The following is an 18,133-nucleotide window of genomic DNA, read 5'->3' on the forward strand; positions in this document are numbered from 1 at the left end:
GAAAAAAACAATGTGCTCAATCCAAGGCAATTTGGATTCAGACAAGGACGATCATGCGTCACCAATTTAATATGTTTCTATTCAAGACTAATAGATATAATACAAGAAAGAGATGGATGGGCTGATTGTGCATTTCTAGACCTAAAAAAAGCTTTTGACAAAGTACCACATAAGAAGTTGCTTAAGAAATTAGAAACTGAAGGAGGAATACAGGGCAAACTGCTTAATTGGATGGAAGACTTTTTGCAAGAAAGAAAAATGAGAGTAGTGATAAGAGATCAACACTCAAAATGGGATGAAGTAATAAGCTGTGTTCCACAAGGAACAGTTCTGGCCCCAATAATGTTTGCTATATATATTAATGATATGGATGAAGGAATTGAAAGCTATATGAGCTTTTTTGCAGATGATGCAAAACTATTGAAAAAAGTGAACACGGAAGAAGATTGTGAATCACTACAAAGAGATCTAAATATAGTACAGGAATGGAGTAGGAAGTGGGAGATGGAGTTCAATACAAAAAAGTGTAGTATAATGGAATTTGGAAAAAGTAAAAACAATAACAGGATCATATAAATTGGGAGAAGGAATAAAAAAAGTAGAAAATGAAAAGGACTTGGGAGTAATTGTTATGAATAATATGTCACCTGAAAAACATATAAATAAGATTTTTGGGGAAACCTATAATTTAACAACAAAGTGGCATTTACATACCTGGATGAAGAAATGGTGAAGAAAATTCTTATCACTGATAAGACCAAGATTGGAATATGCAGCAACGATATGGTCACCAAATGCAAAAAAAAGCATTAAAAAACTTGAAAGAATACAAAGAGCAATTACAAAATTGGCACCAACACTCTCAAAACTATCATATGAAGAGAGACTAGCAAAACTTGAACTACAGACACTAGAGCAAAGAAGAGAGAGAGGAGATTTGATAGCTATTTACAGAATCATGAAAGGCATAGAAATTACTGATAGAGAGAATCTGATAAAATGGGATGATAGAAATACAAGAGGACATGGAAAGAAAAGACAGCTCTAGAAGAGATGTGAAAAAGAACAGCTTTCCTCACAGAGTAATAGACAGTTGGAACAAGTTAGATGAGAAAGTGGTGTGTGCAAAAACAATACATAAATTTAAAAATAGTTTAGATAAAATGAGATACGAAAACGGGACACCACGAGCATAGCTCCCCTTCCCGTAAAATACAACTAGGTAAATACACACACACACAGGGTGTTCGGGATAAATTTGACACTTCTGGAAAGGAAAGAAAAATGTCATATCTTGGCCAAAAATTAACGTATTCTCAAAATTCAAAGCTTACTTAAAGAAGCAGCCCTGAGCCTCCTTCATGGCCTCCAGGTGGGACCTGAACCTGCAGCATGTTGCCTTCATGGTGTCCTTCAAGAGACGCCTGAACACCAGTTTGATCCTTGGTGTTGCAGGCAATATGATTGGTGTTTTTTTCAATGGTGCCACATAATAGTCCATGGTGTTGCAATCAGGCATGTTGGGGGGCCAGATGTTGGACTGGTGAAGTCGTAGAAGTTCTCAGACAGCAGCTTCTGGGTTTTCATGGAGCTGAGTCCTGCTGCCACATGTATGGTCTTCCTGCAGCCACCCTTTCCACCCAGTGCTTGACAGCAGTGGACAGCAACTCAATATAGCCATCAGAAGTGAGTCTGATTCCTTCTTCAAAGATGTGGGGCAGTATGACATGGCCTTCACTGGAAACACACTCAAAGACCATCACAGTTTGAGGGAACTTGGCCTTCATGAACCGTTGGATTTCATGTGGACTGTTGGCTAGCCACCTGTTGTTCTGCACATTGTGCAACTGGTCCTGGCACAAGTTCTTCCTGTCTGAGAAGAACCAGAGCATCTCCAGCTCAACTGGTTGTTTGACCTTGTTGAGAAGTTTCTTTGCTTTTGTAGGGTAGTTCTCTTAGGCCTTGGTGGTGAGTAGTTGGCCCTTGCGCCTCGTGTATGAAGAGTAGTGAAGATCTTTGTTCAGTGCTTTCTTCATAGTCGCCACTCCGATGCCCATCTCTCTTGCCAAGGTCTGCATTGCCTTGCCTGCATCTTGCCACACCTTTTTTTGGAGCTGCTCAATGAATTTCATTGTGTGGACAGAGTCACAATGCCTGCAGTGATCCTTCCTGCTAGCCACTGCTTCCATATCTCTGTTGCAATTCTCCAGCTCACATCTCACAGCCTTCATGGTATTCAAGGAGCACTAAGCTGCAGCTAAGTTTTCAGAGTTTTTGAAGCTGGTGCAGATTGATGATGATGATGATGCAGATCAATCTCTTCCAATATTCTGATGCTTTCCAGTTGTCCGTGCTCTCTAGGTCTCACACCCACCAATAGTACACAGAATCAGCTATCTGTTGCACATTAACACTGTTAAATCCTTCAAATGGCTCTGAAATGACAGAAGATTAAAAAAAATTATCAAATTTATCTGTTATGAAGTAGTGATTGTGCCAACAGCACTGTATGGGGCAGAAACGTGGAACATAAGAGAAGAAGAGAGAAGGAGTTTGAATGTGTTTGAGATGAGGTGTCTGAGAAGTATGGTGGGGGTTACTAGGCTGGATAGAGTGAGAAATGAGGAGGTGAGGAGGAGAACAGGGGTGAAAAAGGATTTGGGAGATAGGGGTCCTTAGCTGTTCAATTTATATGTGGATGGGGTGATGTGAGAGGTAAACACAAGGGTTATGGGCCGGGGATTGGAGATGGTTGAAGAAAATTGAGAAAACTGGGAGAATATTAGGATGGTTTGGACACATGGAAAGAATGAGTGAGGAAAGACTAGTAAAAGAGGTATGCAAGGCAGATGTGGAGGGAGTGAACATGAGGGGACGTCCTAGGATGAGGTGGATGGATGGGGTGAAGGGGGCTTTGGGGAAGAGGGGAATGTCTGTTGAGGAAGGAAGGGAGAGGACGGAAGACAGAGGTGAGTGGAGAATGGTTGTATATGGATGATGTTGTGACTGCATGAGGAGGAATTTGCGGGGGGATGTTGGGTGGGGTAGTATGTGTGAGTAAATTTTGACGCAGCCCGAAGGGATTTCTCCCCGTCCTCGCCTTATATGCAAAGGGGGACGGAGAGGGGGGGTCGCCGATTAAATGAAGCGGCCTTGCTGTGGATGTACTGTGTCTTGCGACACTGCTTCTGATCCAGGGCGGTGGGCAGGGTGCAGGGATGACCCGTCATCCAGGAGGTGCTCAGATGAGAGGGAGGGTGGGAGGGGTGTGGAGTGTATTTAGGGATGAAATGGGTGGGAGTGTTTTTATGCCTTTCCCTTTTTGGCTGCCTCCCTTGGAAGGGGGAAAAAGCCTTGGTATATGTATATGTATGTATCTGGAACACCCTGCACTGAAGATGTAATATACGAAAGCACTCTGCTTCATTAGTTTCTTTTTCCAAGTGGTCTACTTTGCATATATATATATATATATATATATATATATATATAATTTATGTATTTACCTAGTTGTATTGTACAGGAATAGAGTCATGCTTGTAGTGACCCACTTTTGTATCTTTAAGCATCCAGTTTGATCTTAAATTCTTGTATAGTTTTTGCATTCACTGTTTCTTCATTCAGTTTGCTCCAGATATCTATCACTCTGTGTGGTAAGCTATTCTTTTTCAGATCTCTTCTGCAACTATCCTTTTTAATTTTCTTTTTATGTCCTCTTGTTTTTTTTTTTTTTTCTATTCCACTTTAGTAAGTCATCTCTATCAAGGACTTCCATCCCCTTCATAATTCTGTAGATAGTTAGCAGGTCTCATCTTTCCCTGCTTTGTTCCAGGGTTGGTAGTTCGAGTTTGTCCAATATTTGTTCATATGTCAATTTGGAGTATGTGTGTATTTACCTAGTATTTACCTAGTTGTATTATATGGGAAGAGGAGCTATGCTCGTAGTGACCCGTCTTTGTATCTCGCAACATCTAGTCTGTGTGTGTATGTATATATATGTGTGTGTGTGTATATATATGTATATATATATATATATATATAAATTCGTGAAATAGGGAAGCAGGTTTTCTTTGATGCATGTTGAATTAACTACGACAGCATTCTGACAGTTGTTCAACTTTTTCTTAATGTTTTCTATTTTTCTTGTCAACTTTTTTCCAGTTGTAGGGTGAGCTGATACAAGATCTCCATAGTTCTCCATTTAATATTATCGAGCTTTCGTCTTCAAAGAGACATCATCAGGACTGACAAAATTTCTGCAAAAATAAATACAAATGTTGGTACATATAAATTACAAAAATACAAATACAAATAAACAGGTGTAACATAAGATATTTAACAAGAGTGTTTTTACTTACGTCTAAAAGGAAAGTACAAATGATAGAGAGAGAGAGAAAGGTTTAAATACATAAACTGCTGTCCGAGTTCCCACTGCGGAGTCTAGCAGATCGTCTGAGTGGTGGGGGGTGGGAGGGGAGGGGGAGAGGGGACCTCGATATAGCGATGTCTCAGGTTAGCGTTACTATACAGCTTAATACTGGATGTCATGTCCGACTGTATATTTATAGTGGGGGCAGAATCCCTGATGTGGAATGCCTCCAGGAGTTTCAACCTTCTGGGGTCCTCGTTGTACACAATAATTTTGGTACATTGAATTAAGGTGTCTCTGTCTCTGGAGAACTATGGAGATCTTGTATCAGCTCACCCTACAACTGGAAAAAAGTTGATAAGAATAGAAAACATTAAGAAAAAGTTGAACAACTGTCAGAATGCTGTCGTATTTAATTCAACATATATATATATATATAAATAAAGGGGGGCAAGTGTGAGTGTGGTGGTTTGGGAGGTATGAGTTGGTTGAATGTGGTTGGGAAGGGTTATAGGAGAGTTTTGATCAGGAGAGGAACAGAGGGGATGATTGGTAAGGATCTATATGGGTTTGGGACAGGTGGGGTTGCATGGATTGGATTTTTGTGGGGCAGATGTGTGAGAGGGCTCTGGGGAGTGGTGGGGATGTTTTTTGGGCCTTTGTGGATTTGGAGGGGGCTTATGACAGGGTCGATGGGAGGTATTGCAGATATATGGGATAGGAGGAAAGCTGTTAGCAGCATTCAAGAGTTTTTATGAGAGTAGTAGAGCCTGTTTTAGAATTAGAAATGGAGCGAGCAAGTGATTTGAGGTATAAGGGGGACTTTGCTTGGGATGTGTTAGGTCCTTAGCTGTTCAATTTATATGTGGATGGGGTGATGTGAGAGGTAAACACAAGGGTTATGGGCCGGGGATTGGAGATGGTTGAAGAAAATGGAGAAAACTGGGAGATACACCAGTTTTTGATGAGTAGGAAGAGTTTTGGATGTACATGTTCTATGAGGAGAGTGAGGGAATATCAGACCCCTTTAGATGGAAGGTAAGGAGAGTGAAGGATAGAGAAAGGAAAAGGACTGAAGGTAGGGAGGTGCTTAGAGTAAACTGCTTAAATGGTAAAGAAAAGGAGTACAAGAAAAAGCTGAGAGTGGAGTGGGAGTGAAGGATTGAGTAGAACTAGGAGTGGAGGAGGAATGGGGATATTTCAAGGCAGTAGTCACAAGGTGTGCAAAGTTGGTGTGTGGAACAAGGATGACTAGAGGAAATAGAAGGGTAGTGAGTGGTGGGATGGTGAAGCAAAGAAGGTTGTAGAAGAGAAGCAAGTATTCACAGATAGGTTACAAAATAGGACAAAAGAATCATATCACAGTTACAAAGAAAAGAGAAGTAAAGCATAAGATAAAGTGGGCAAAAAAGGAGAGCAGGTGTGAAATGGGGTAAGAGTATGACAGAGTATTTTAGGGAGTTGCTAAGTGTGAAGGAGGATAGGGAGGTAAAGGTGGTTGCAGTGGGAAGTGCTAAGAAAATGACAGTGATGAATGAGGAAAATGGAGGAGAAATAAGGAAAGATGAGGTGAAAGCAATTATTAAAATGAGAGCAGGTAAGGCACCTGGGTTGGATGGGTGTCATGGGGAGTGTCTAAAAAAGGGAGGTGCATTGATGGTGGAATGGCTGGTGAGGTTGTTAAATGTTTGTCTAAAAGAGGGTAGAGTGCTTGAGGAGTGCCTGTATGGTTCCACTTTACAAGGGAAATGAGGACAAGTGTGAGTGTGGTGGTTTTGGAGGGATCTGTTTGTTAAGGGGGGACTGAACACTTTAACAAAAGAAATCATATAAAGTTTTTTAGTCTTTCAACTTGAAACTTTCAGGTTTTGTTTAAAATATAGATAGAAATATGTTATGAACCCGAAAACTTGCTACGTCATGATGTCAACGTTTTTTTGACGTAATCAAATATGTACGTCGTATTTTTTGTACTACAGACTTCTGCTTTTTCATGGTAATACTTAAAAATCGTACAAACACCTTCATGCCTGCTTTTTTAAAAATTCATTATACGATGTGAGATATAGGTGTCGTAAGTATGGTCACTTACTTCACCCCTTTTTTTCTGCGTTTTTTCCCACTTAGATGGAGCTCGTTGCTCTGTTTTTCAATACATTTCATGGAATTAGACAAGTGAAAACAAGACATATTTATAGATATGTAGGGCCTAATTTTGCGTGAGCCATATAAATAGACACGCCTCCCGGGCCCTTTAAACTCCCACCATTATGCTGGGGAGGAAAAAGTCATTCATATTTTGCTTTTAGGATGTTTATATTATTCAAATATGCCCATATCTAAAGTTTGATTTTTGGATGAAAATTTCATGATTCAAGGTGTTCAGCCCACCCTTAAATGTGGTTGGGAAGGATTATGGAAGGTTTTTGATTTGGAGGATTGGGAGAGGAACAGAGGGGGTGATTGGTAAGGAGTGGTGTGGGTTTGGGATGGTTGGGGGGTGCATGGATTGGATTGTTGTAGGGTGGATGTGCAAGAGGGCTTTGGGAGTGGAATGAGGATATTTTTTGGGCCTTTGTGGATTTGGAGAGGGCTTATGACAGGGTGGACAGAAGGGTGCTGTGGGAGGTATTGCAGATATGTGGGATAGGAAAGCTGGTCAAGAGTTTTTATGGGAATATTAGAACCTGTGTTAGAAATGGAGAGAGTGGTTTAAGGTAAAAGAGGAACTTTGCCAGAGATGTGTTATGTCACCTTGGCTGTTCAATTTATACATGGATGGGGTGGTGTGAGAGGTAAACACAAGGCTAATGGGTCGGGGATTGGAGATGGCTAAATAAAATAGAGAAAAATAGGAGATAAGTCAGTTGTTTGCTGACAACACTGCATGTGGCAGGATCGGAGAAGGGATTAAGGAGGTTAGTGACAGAGTTTGGGAAGGTGTGTGAAAAAAGGAAGTTTAAGATAAATGTGGGTAAAATTAAGATGAGATGTACAAGGGGAGAATGTGGTAGCAAATTGGAAGTGAGTATAAGGGAGAGAGACTGGAGGAAATGGATAGCTTTAGATAGGTGCAAATGTGGCAGGAAAAGGAGTGGAGGTGGAGATAGAATGTAGATTGAGAGAAGCAAGTAAATGCCTTGGGGTGATTGAAAAGTGTAATGAGATATAGACATTTGGGAATGGATGCTAAGAGGAGATTTTGGAATAATTATGCCTACAGCACTATATGGGGTAGAAACATGGAACATAGAGAGGAGGAGTCTGAATGTGTTCGAGATGAAATGCCAGAGAAGTATGGTAGGAGTTGCTAGGTTGGTAGAGTGAGAAACAACGAGGTACGGAGGAGAGCAAGGGTGGAAAAGGAGTTGGAATATAGGGTTCATGAAAGAATATTGGGATGTTTTGGATACATGGAAAGAATGAGTAAAGAAAGATTGGTAAATGAGGTGTGGAAGGCAGAGGTTGAAGGAGTGAACATGAGGAGGTGACCAAAGATGAGATGGCTGGATGGGGTAAAAGGGGCGTTGGGAAAGAGGGGAATGTCTGTTGAGGAAGGAAGGGAGAAGGCAGAAGATAGGGGTGAGTGGAGAGAATGGTTGTGTATGGATGATGCTGTGATGCATGGAAGGGAGTGGGTGGGGGATGGGGGGTGAGGGAGTATGTATGAATGATATTTTGATGCAGCCCAAAGAGATTTGTCCCCATGTTCTCTTTTTCTGCATGAGGGGACAGAGAAGGGAAGTCAACAATTAAATGAAGTGGCCTTGTTGAGGATGTGCTGTGTCTTGCTGCATTGCTTCTGACCCAAGGCGGAGCCAAGATAAGAGGGAAGGAGGGGGTTCAATAGGAGAGTTTATGGGGATGGAATAGGTGGGACTGGATTTTATGCCTTTTTTTTTGGTGGGGGGGCTATCTCCCTTGTAAGGGGGTAAAAGCCATTGGTGTGTGTGTGTATATATATATATATATATATATATATATATATATATATATATATATATATATAATACTAAAGCTGATGTGATTTTAATTGCTTGCGCTGTGTGCCTAGTTACATTTTCTTTTCCACTACACTGTCCACAGCGCAACCACCTGTTGCTCCCTCCATTCATGCATCCACTGTTGTGGCCACTTACTTAAGTGAAGTGAACACTAACCAGTGTTCCTAGAATGTTCTGCTTTTTATTTTTGTAGTGCCCCTCAAAAAGTGCAAGAGAATAGTGTTTAACCTGAAGAAGTTAGGGATTGTGATGAAGTTGGTGAAACATGTGTACTATTACAGTGATGGACAGGGGACAAAATAATCTAGAATTTCTTATTTTCTTAACCTGTAAGCCTCGTCACCTGTAGCTAGGAATACAATGTCAGGACTGGGCACAAGATATTTGTCATCTTCACATATGTTTATTCCATTTTTCACATGTAGAGAGCAGACATCTGCTAACTACTCCCCCTTCTTTTAATATAAACCAATGACTTAGAAAGGCGTACATTAATACAACACAGACAAAAATAATAAGTAAATACTACCATTCACATACTTAGGGGAAGTTTTTTGGTCCTGAGAATGATTGATCAATTAGGGGCCTGGTATTGGGGGGTCCAAACTTTGACCCTATTTCAGGTCTCAACATTATTTAAGTTTTTGAACATGTACAAGGTGCATCAATGACTTCATGTTCAATAATTTTTTTTTAGCTTTTTGTGCTTACATTTGACACACAGGGGGCTAGATAGGTACATGTAGATATATCATTTGATCTTGCTCTACCCCTCCCCCCTTGCCTGGTGTCACAGCATCATTCATCCCATACCCATTGGAAATATGGTGACCTAGCTATTGGGTCAGGTAAGCATACCATCTTTGCCTTTACTACCCAAAGGTTCATCTTACAGTTTCATTTGTGCTCTGTACAGGCTCTGAGAGAAATGAATATGTAATTATGTATCTATATATTAACCACTTCCATACGGTGCCGCATACGTAGGCGGCATGAGGAGCAAGTGGATATGAGGGGCTGCCATGTTGGCGTCTTGATTATATTTATTGTAGTTGCCCCTGCATAATGACATACTCTCTAAACTGTCTTCATCACATTTTCTATGGTTATCAAAATTCACGAATGAAAGAGAGAACGATCAATATAAGCGGTGACTATATTTTATGATGCGAGTATTATTACGACACATCGTATGTCTGCCAGATAATGCTGCCCGCGAGATTTTGGCCCGGAGTGAAGAGGTTAATACACTAAGGATCCAACTATGAGGAACTCCTCCGAGGCAGCTTGGCCCCTGGCTGTATTCTCCTCACAGTCTTCTTCCCGCTTACACTCTACAAATCATCATGATTGGCCTACTTTGAGTGGTGTTTTGGGGCCAAAATGTATGCATTTCTAACATTCATCTGCCATCTTGCCTTCCTGCTTGGTCATGGTTCAGTGACATCATGCTGTGCCATGTCACAGTTTGAATTTTAACAACATTCAAGGGTCAGGAATCTGATGAAGCAACAACAAGGTATTTTGATGAGCTCGCTGATGCCACATCTGGGATGTTGGATCTGCTGCGAGAATTTGATTCTTCACAGAAGAACTGTTCAACGTTTACATACTGACATCACTACATGTATATGGTTGTCATCCTGCAGGGATTCATATGGACTGAATGAGGGGGAAACTGGGAACTGCATCTTGAAGTGCTTTCCAGAATGTTACCCTACTTTTCTCTCTATGAGCACACTAACTAAACTTAGTGGGGTCCTGTTTATCTTGCAGACATGCGAAACCTTGCGACTACAGCATCAGAGGTACATGACGAGTTCATGGCTGGAAGTTTCTCAGTAAAGAAAACAAATAGCAAACTCTGCCAGATACCTACTGATCAAGCACTAAAGCACATCAACCAAGTAGCAAAGGTCAGTGGAGGAATTGTTGGAATAACCCATCTGGAAGCAGTGCAAGATAGGTGGTGTTTAGCATACAATGAACATTCACGGATTGCTGATGACACGCTCGCTCTCTACAGCCTTCAGCCAACAGAGAGCAATGATGATTTTAGCCACAGAGATTCTGGTCTAGCAGGTGTTTAGTGAGATGAAACTGAATACCTGGATTTTGGGGTATTTTCCAAATTTACGGAAAACCTGGTTTGTCTGTCCACAGGTAATGTTGCCCCTGATGATGTGAGGGATGAGCTACTTTTTGCTGAAGTGAAGGGTACTAACTTTTTCACAAATCTTGTCAAATCATGCCTCCAAGACCATTCTGTTGACTTTTATTCTAGAATTCCTCAGAATACGGCAAAAACTTTGGCAGCAATGTACAAGGTGAAAGTCCCAGTCCAGAAAGACAAGGTGATTGAGTTAAAGGGAGAAAGAGATATTTTCCATCAACTTCTAGTAGCCTCAGGTGGGAGAGATGTTAACTTGAAAAATATTCTCAAACATGAAATCTCTCCAGTTCCATTTTCCCTTGCAAACACAAATCGACAGCATCTGTCTGCCAAGAGTAAAGTGGACCTCCGGGACATCCTCATTGAGAAAACAACTGCAAAAATAGTGAAAAACATATGCAAGAGTTAGTCTGTCACCTGTCTTCTGATAGATGCACTGGCCCTCATTCAAGCTGTTGGTAAGCCTGAAAAAGACAATACTTTTGAGGATTTTGCAGGCGTCTTCTCAGACATTGTGAAAGAAAAGTTTGGAAAGGTTTATTCTCGAGTTGATGTCTTGTTTGATGGATATTTGGAGACATCCATCAAGGATATGACACATTCTGATCAAGCTGGATTGAGGAGACCAATCAGAAGGGTGATAAATTCAAGACATATCAAGTTACCACATACCTGGAAACAGTTTATCACACATCCCAAGAACAAAGCAGAGCTAGCTTCATTTCTGAGTAAAGAACTTATGATGAGTGCCAAGGACCTGTCAAAAGGGCATGAATGATAATCATAGGTAGATTCAACAATGTAGATCAGGCTTGGTAGTCATGCCGAAGTGACATCTCACAACTGAAATCTAGCCACAAGGAGGGAGATAGATACTCGGCTCATACAACATGCGAAGGAGGCCAAGGAAGTTGGCTACAGCAGTGTGGTTATCCAATGTCATGACATAGAAGTCCTTGTTCTTGCTCTGGGTCATCGTTAACACCTACCACCCGAAATATGGATGAGTTGTGGAACTTCAGAGAAGCCAAAGTACATTCCTGTTCATCCAATTAACTACCCACCTTTGTTTATGGACAATGTTATTGCATACCATGCAGTAACAAGCTGTGACACAAGTCAGTTTTCCAGGAAAGCTAAGTGAAGTACTTGGAAAGTCTATGTGAAAGACCCAGCATTATTGGCAGAGCTTGGAGAATCCCCTGGACTGTCGGAAGAAGCTAGGGCATCTGGAGAACAGTTCGTTTGTGGCATTTATGGATATGGGAGCACATCTATAAATGATGTTAAGTTGAAGATGTTCAGCAAGGGGAAGAGTTCAGTCGAGTCCTTGATGCCTTCCCTGGATGCACTCCATTTGCATCTTGATTGTGCAAATTACCAGGCTTTCATCTGGAAGAAGGCATTACAACCAAAACCAGATTGCCCCCTCTTTACTGATCATGGCTGGGTGATGGAAAGTTGAAGCTGAAATTGATGAGGTTGCATCCCATTCCAAAGAAGTGTGCTGAACTACTCATGTGCTTATTTAATGCTGAGTGCAGCCTGACAAGATGTGACTGTCTTAAGAAAATAGGGTCTTGCACCAGTGCTTGTCTTTGTGAGGGAGTTTGTAAAGATGAGCTGCAGAAAATGAGAATGAAGTCTTGCTGATTTGGGTTGAGGGAATGCCATTAATTCTGGTAATTCATCATTTCAGGAAATTATGCATTTTTACAAAGATTCCTGGAAACTGTTGTACAAAAAGAGTTAAAATTTCCCAAAATGCTGTTCATATCATCTGAACTTATGGAAAGGGCAGATTTATTAATATCTAGAAATTGTAGATTACCACAAAGCCATTCATGTGTATTAATTTTGCTGTTGAAGTGCAGTATAGGCTACTCAGCAGACATTTCCTTTGAGTGAAAAAACTGTTGAATTTTGGACCCCCAGTACACAGCCCTAAATTGATCGATCATTCTCAAAACTTCTAATATGTCCCTAAGCCTATGAATTGTAGTATTTGCATATTACTTTATCAGATGAGCCATCAGTGAGGCAAACATGAAAAAGGGTCTGGTCCTGGGGGGGAAAGGATAAAGCCTACACTTTGACCTTTTTGTCTCCTTTGGTTCTTTTCAAAATTGAATTTTTTTCTGTCACGTCAAGCTGATCAAGAGCTTTATTTTGAGTGTTGAATAAACCTACTATAAAAACTGATCATTCCATGAGCATTTTCCTTTACATTATGTCTAAAATTATTGATTTTGGAAAAATTGCAATTCAGCAGAAAAAGGGTTAAAAAGGGGCTTATTTGGGAAAAAAAATTGATGACATCCTATCTAGCCAGGTGCCCCACCCCATGCACTAACTACTTAGGGTGGATGCCATTCTCTATCTCTCAGTGATTTTTTAAATCCTGCTTTCTGGCCCATGCCTCTCCACTACTCTGGAAGAACCAATTTCACATAATAATGGTTTCATTGAGTTCCACATACTGTAAATTCTCATCCCCCACAGTGGGTGGCAGTGTTCACAAAGTTCTTCCTTATATCTCTATGGGAAGAAAGGTTTGTCAGTGCTGTACTAGTGTGGAATGATTATATGTCACTGGGAGTCATCACTATTTGTCCATTTTTATTTGAAAAAATTTAGGCAATAGTGAAAGTTCATAGAGATATTGGGCCTATTCCAGAGACCACATGTCAGCCTCTTAGGGCTTCACCTCCAGGTGGAAATTAGAGGTTTGGCAGGTTTTTCAAGATGGGTGACAAGGAGATGATTGTGATGTCTGTCTTGCATGTGTCCATTATTGGTCACACGTAATTCTGATTTTCATACAAGACAGCAAAGAACACACCACAATCTGTGGTAGTGAACTAAATAACCACACACCTCTTGTATAACTTGGATTTTTGTTCATATATTGGGGACTGTTGAGACATTGTGACAGGTTTGAGGAAGGTGGGAGAGTAAGACACGAGTCTAGGGCCGAGTTTATTCCTGACCAGTTTCGCTTAGAGCTTCTTCAGAGGAATGTGGAAGAGTAAGACATGGGTCTAGGGTTGAGTTTATTCCTGATTGGCTTTGCTTAGAGCTTCTTCAGGAATAAACTCATCCCTAGACCTGTGTCTTACTCTTCCACCTTCCTTATATAGGGGACTGTAGAATAGGTTCATTGTACTTGTGTGAATTTGCATATTGGAGGGATGCACAAGAAATATGTATTTACCAATGCTGTACCATCTCTTTATGCTTTTATTCTTATTTTATGTGTGGTTTAGTTTGCCCAAATTATATTTGTAAATTGCATTAACTAAAAGTTTAACTCCTTTGATACGATGACGCCTACGTAGGCATCATGAGGAGGAAGTGGGTACGCGAGGATGCCGATGTCGGCATCTTGATTATATTTATTGTAGTTGTATCTGTGTGACCCCCAAACTCTGTAAACTGGCTTCATCATATTTTCTATGGTTATCAAAATTCACAGGTGAAAGAGAGAACGAGCAATACAGCAGTGACTTTATTTTTTATAATGCGAGTGTTATGACGCAACATCGCACGTCTGGCAGATAATGCTACCCACGAGATTTTGGCCCGGAGTGAAGGGGTTAAAAAGAAAAAGAAAATGATGTTTATGGAAACTTCTGTAGTGTAACTGGTCAATGTTTTTGCTTTCTGGGTTCTCGTTAAGAGGAAATAATCAGTATCCAAAGCAGTGGTTCTTAACTGGAGGTGCCTGTGTGAAGGTGTGAGGGTAGTTTCTAGTATTTCTTGTTATTTGATTTTTTGGAATATATTTCCCATCAGTCAATAAGGTAGTTTTGAAAAAATATATATATATATGGTGAACAAATGTGTAAGATTTGGGAGAGTGAGATCAACTTCAAAATTTGGAAGAGGTATGAAAAAGGACCAAAATTAAGAGTAGCTGGATGAAAGAATCATATGTATCTATTATATATGGGTGCATTATAGCTATGGTATGATTACAGGAAGTGGAGCTTTGCAATCTTTTGTTAATGAAGGATGTACTTAGTGTTGAAAACTGTTTCATATGTATCTAGCTGTGAAAAGGATGTAGAAGGATAATGGTAGCCCATATAATTGTCAATATTGAATATGTAATAAGTTGTACCATCTTTAATTGTTACAAATTCCCCACCCCATCCTTGTCTTGTAAGAGTCCATTGTGGTTCATTAGTTTATCTGTAACATTTGAATGCATTGTCATGAAATACTATGTGATGTATGTGAAACTTACATTTAAACATATTGTACAATGTACTTATGTAGAAACTGACTTGTACTGTTAGCAAACACTTAGAAATAAGATAATTATTTTGTAGCATAATATAAAACATATATTTGTTATGCAGTTGAATTGACATTTGTATTTTTCACTTTTACAGGTGTATGTGCTGTAAGGAACGTCACAATGTTTTCATTCCACAAACCGAAAGTATACAGATCGACAACGGGTTGTTGTATCTGTAAAGCAAAATCAAGCAGGTTTGTTGCTCTTTGGTTTGTCTATTGTATTGGAGTGGAGTTGGGGTGGGTGCATCCCTTGGCTAGCTACCTCCGTTATAATGGGGAAGAAGTCTATTAGTATATAGATAGATTGAATAATTTCATGTGGATTACCTCAAGTGCAAAAATGAAATAAAATAAAATACAATAAAAAGTAAATATCTATGTGTGTATATATATATATATATATATATATATATATATATATATATACATATATGAAAAGTAGATTTTAATATTTGGTTTAGTTTAACAAAGTTAGTTTTTGATACTTTTACTTTTTCGTTTAGGAATGTCCCCTGTGGGACTACAAGGAGAAGGATGCCTAGTCCGACTCCCCGTCCCTTTCTTCTCGCCTCTTACGATCCAAGTGGAAATACTTGGTGGCAGTATTCTTTTCCCCCACCACAGGGAATTCCCCCACAGCAGAAAATGAATACTCAGAGAAATGGTACAGGACAGCAGCAAGGGGTTGGGGGACAGCATAACGGAGGGACAGTCGTAGTATAAAAGTGTCCTCATTTCTCTATGAAGAGTTTTCCTCTATCATAGACAAAATGATGTGTGGTTCTGGTCCGTAGGGGTGCCCCATATAGACCCTAAAGTATCAACTGCATGCTACTTTGCCACAATAACAAGCAGCCAATACCCCAGACGGTAAAGGAGGCAAAGAGGAGAGCAGATGTGAAGTGGGGTAAGAGAATGACAGAAAATTTTGAAAGTAATAAAAAGATGTTTTGGAAAGAAATTAAGAGAGGAAGAGGAGGCAAATCAAGTAGAGAAGAAAAGGTAAAAGGTGCAGATGGAGAGATGATAATGGAAGAGAAGGCAGTAAGGGGAAGATGGGCAGAATATTTTAGGGAGTTGCTAAATGTGAAGGAGGATAGGGAGGGAAAGATAGTTGCAGTGGGAAATGCTAAGAAAATGAGAGTGATGAGTGAGGAAACTGGAGGAGAAATAAGGAAGGATGAAGTGAAGGCAGTTAAGATGATGAAAGCAGGTAAGGCACCTGGTCTGGATGGATGCCATGCAGAATGTCTAAAAAAAGGGGGTACGGTGATGGTGGACTGGCTGGTGAGGTTATTTAATGTTTGCTGGAGAGAGGGTAGAGTGCCGGAGGACTGGAGGAGTGCCTGTATAGTTCCACTTTACAAGGGAAAAGGGGACAAGTGTGAATGTAGTAGTTTCAGAGGGATTAGCTTGTTAAGTGTAGTTGGGAAGGCTTATGGGAGGATCTTGATTGAGAGGATTAGGAGAGGGACTAATTGGTGAGGGATAGTGTGGATTTAGGACAGGTAGGGGTTGTGTAGATCAGATCTTTGTGGTAAGACAAATATGTGAGAAAGCTATAGGAAAGGGAAAGGATGTTTTTTGGGCTTTTATGGATCTGGAAAAGGCTTATGATAGGGTAGACAGAAAGGGACTGTGGGAGGTTATGCAGGTATATGGGATAGGAGGAAAGCTTCTAGGAGCTGTCAAGAGTTTTTATGAGAGTAGTAGAGCTTGTGTCAGGATTAGAAATGGAGAGAGTGAGTGGTTTCGAGGTAAAGGTGGGACTTCGTCAAGGATGCATTATGTCGCCCTGGCTGTTCAACTTATACATGGATGGGGTAGTGCGAGAGGTAAATGCAAGGGTAGTGGGTCAGTGATTGGAGATGGTTAAAGAAAATGGAGAAAAGTGGGAGGTGAGCCAGCTGTTGTTTACGGACGACACTGCGCTTGTGGCAGGATCGGAGGAGGGACTGAGGAAGTTGGTGACAGAGTTTGGGAGAGTATGTGATAGAAGAAAGCTAAAGATAAATGTGGGTGATAGAAGAAAGCTAAAGATAAATGTGGGTGATAGAAGAAAGCTAAAGATAAATGTGGTTTTACGTAAAAGTAAGGTGATGAGATGTACAAGGGGTGAAAGTGGCAGTAGACTGGAAGTGAGCATTAAGGGAGAGCGACTTGAGGAAGTGGATAGTTTTAGATACTTGGGTGCAAATGTAGCAGGAAAAGGTGGAGTGAAGGTGGAGGTAGAATGTAGATTGAGAGAAGCGAGTAAATGCCTTGGTGGATTGAAGAGTGTAATGAGGAATAGACATTTGGGAATGGATGCTAAGAGGAGACTGTATGAAGGAGTGATTGTACCAACAGCACTGTATGGGGCAGAAACATGGAACATAAGAGAGGAAGAGAGAAGGAGTTTGAATGTGTTTGAGATGAGGTGCCTGAGAAGTATGATGGGGGTTACTAGGCTAGATAGAGTGAGAAATGAGGAGGTGAGGAGGAGAACAGGGGTGGAAAGGGAGCTGGGAGATAGGGTTGATGAAAGAGTATTAGGATGGTTTGGACACATGGAAAGAATGTGTGAAGAAAGACTAGTAAAAGAGGTATGGAAGGCAGATGTGGAGGGAGTGAACATGAGGGGACGTCCTAGGATGAGGTGGATGGGGTGAAGGGGGCTTTGGGAAAGAGGCGAATGTCTGTTGAGGAAGGACGGGAGAGGACAGAAGACAGGGGTGAATGGAGAATGGTTGTATATGGATGATGTTGTGATGCATGAGGTGGAATGGGTGGGGGATGGGGGGGTGAGGTAGTATGTGTGAGCAAAATTTGACGCAGCCCGAAGGGATTTCTCCCCGTCTTCTCCTTTTATGCATGGGGGGACGGAGAGGGGGGTCGCCGATTTAATGAAGCGGCCTTGCTGTGGATGTGCTGTGTCTGGTGACACTGCTTCTGACCCAGGGCAGTGGACAAGGTGCAGGGATGACCCGTCATCCAGGAGGTGCTAAGATAAGAGGGAAGGTGGAAGGGTGTGAAGTGTATTCAGGGATGGAATGGGTGGGAATGATTTTATGCCTTTTCCTTTTTGGCTACCTCCCTTGTAAGGGGGAAAAAGCCTTGGTATATGTATGTATGTATGTAGTTTTTGATATACTGACATTAATTCTGTATTAGAATCGTTAGAACACAGATTTACTTTTGGTATCATGAAATTTACTTGCATCTTTGAATAAATACAATTTATTTGATTAAATTTTGCTTTCATTAAAATATATGTGTACTTGTAATTATTTGTGTATGCAT

The 18,133-nt window shown here is 40.8% G+C and overlaps 1 protein-coding gene across 7 annotated transcripts in view; it reads left to right on the forward strand.

Annotated features, from left to right (window-relative positions):
- LOC143027579 (SIN3-HDAC complex-associated factor) overlaps positions 1-18,133 on the forward strand; it is a 57,546-nt gene that overhangs the window by 26,789 nt on the left and 12,624 nt on the right. For 4 of the 7 annotated variants that reach the window (XM_076188899.1, XM_076188903.1, XM_076188901.1 and 1 more), the window contains exon 2: positions 14,944-15,043. In XM_076188899.1, the coding sequence (XP_076045014.1) occupies positions 14,970-15,043 (74 nt within the window). In that variant the 5' untranslated portion in view covers positions 14,944-14,969. Of the gene's footprint in view, positions 1-10,149; positions 10,290-14,943; positions 15,044-15,782; positions 17,832-18,133 lie in introns of those variants that run through there. The other 3 variants (XM_076188900.1, XM_076188902.1, XM_076188898.1) reach the window with 2 other exon arrangements.

This window comes from Oratosquilla oratoria, chromosome 8 (genome assembly GCF_046742065.1).
Source record: "Oratosquilla oratoria isolate Oo_2021 chromosome 8, ASM4674206v1, whole genome shotgun sequence".
Lineage (NCBI taxonomy): Eukaryota > Metazoa > Arthropoda > Malacostraca > Stomatopoda > Squillidae > Oratosquilla > Oratosquilla oratoria.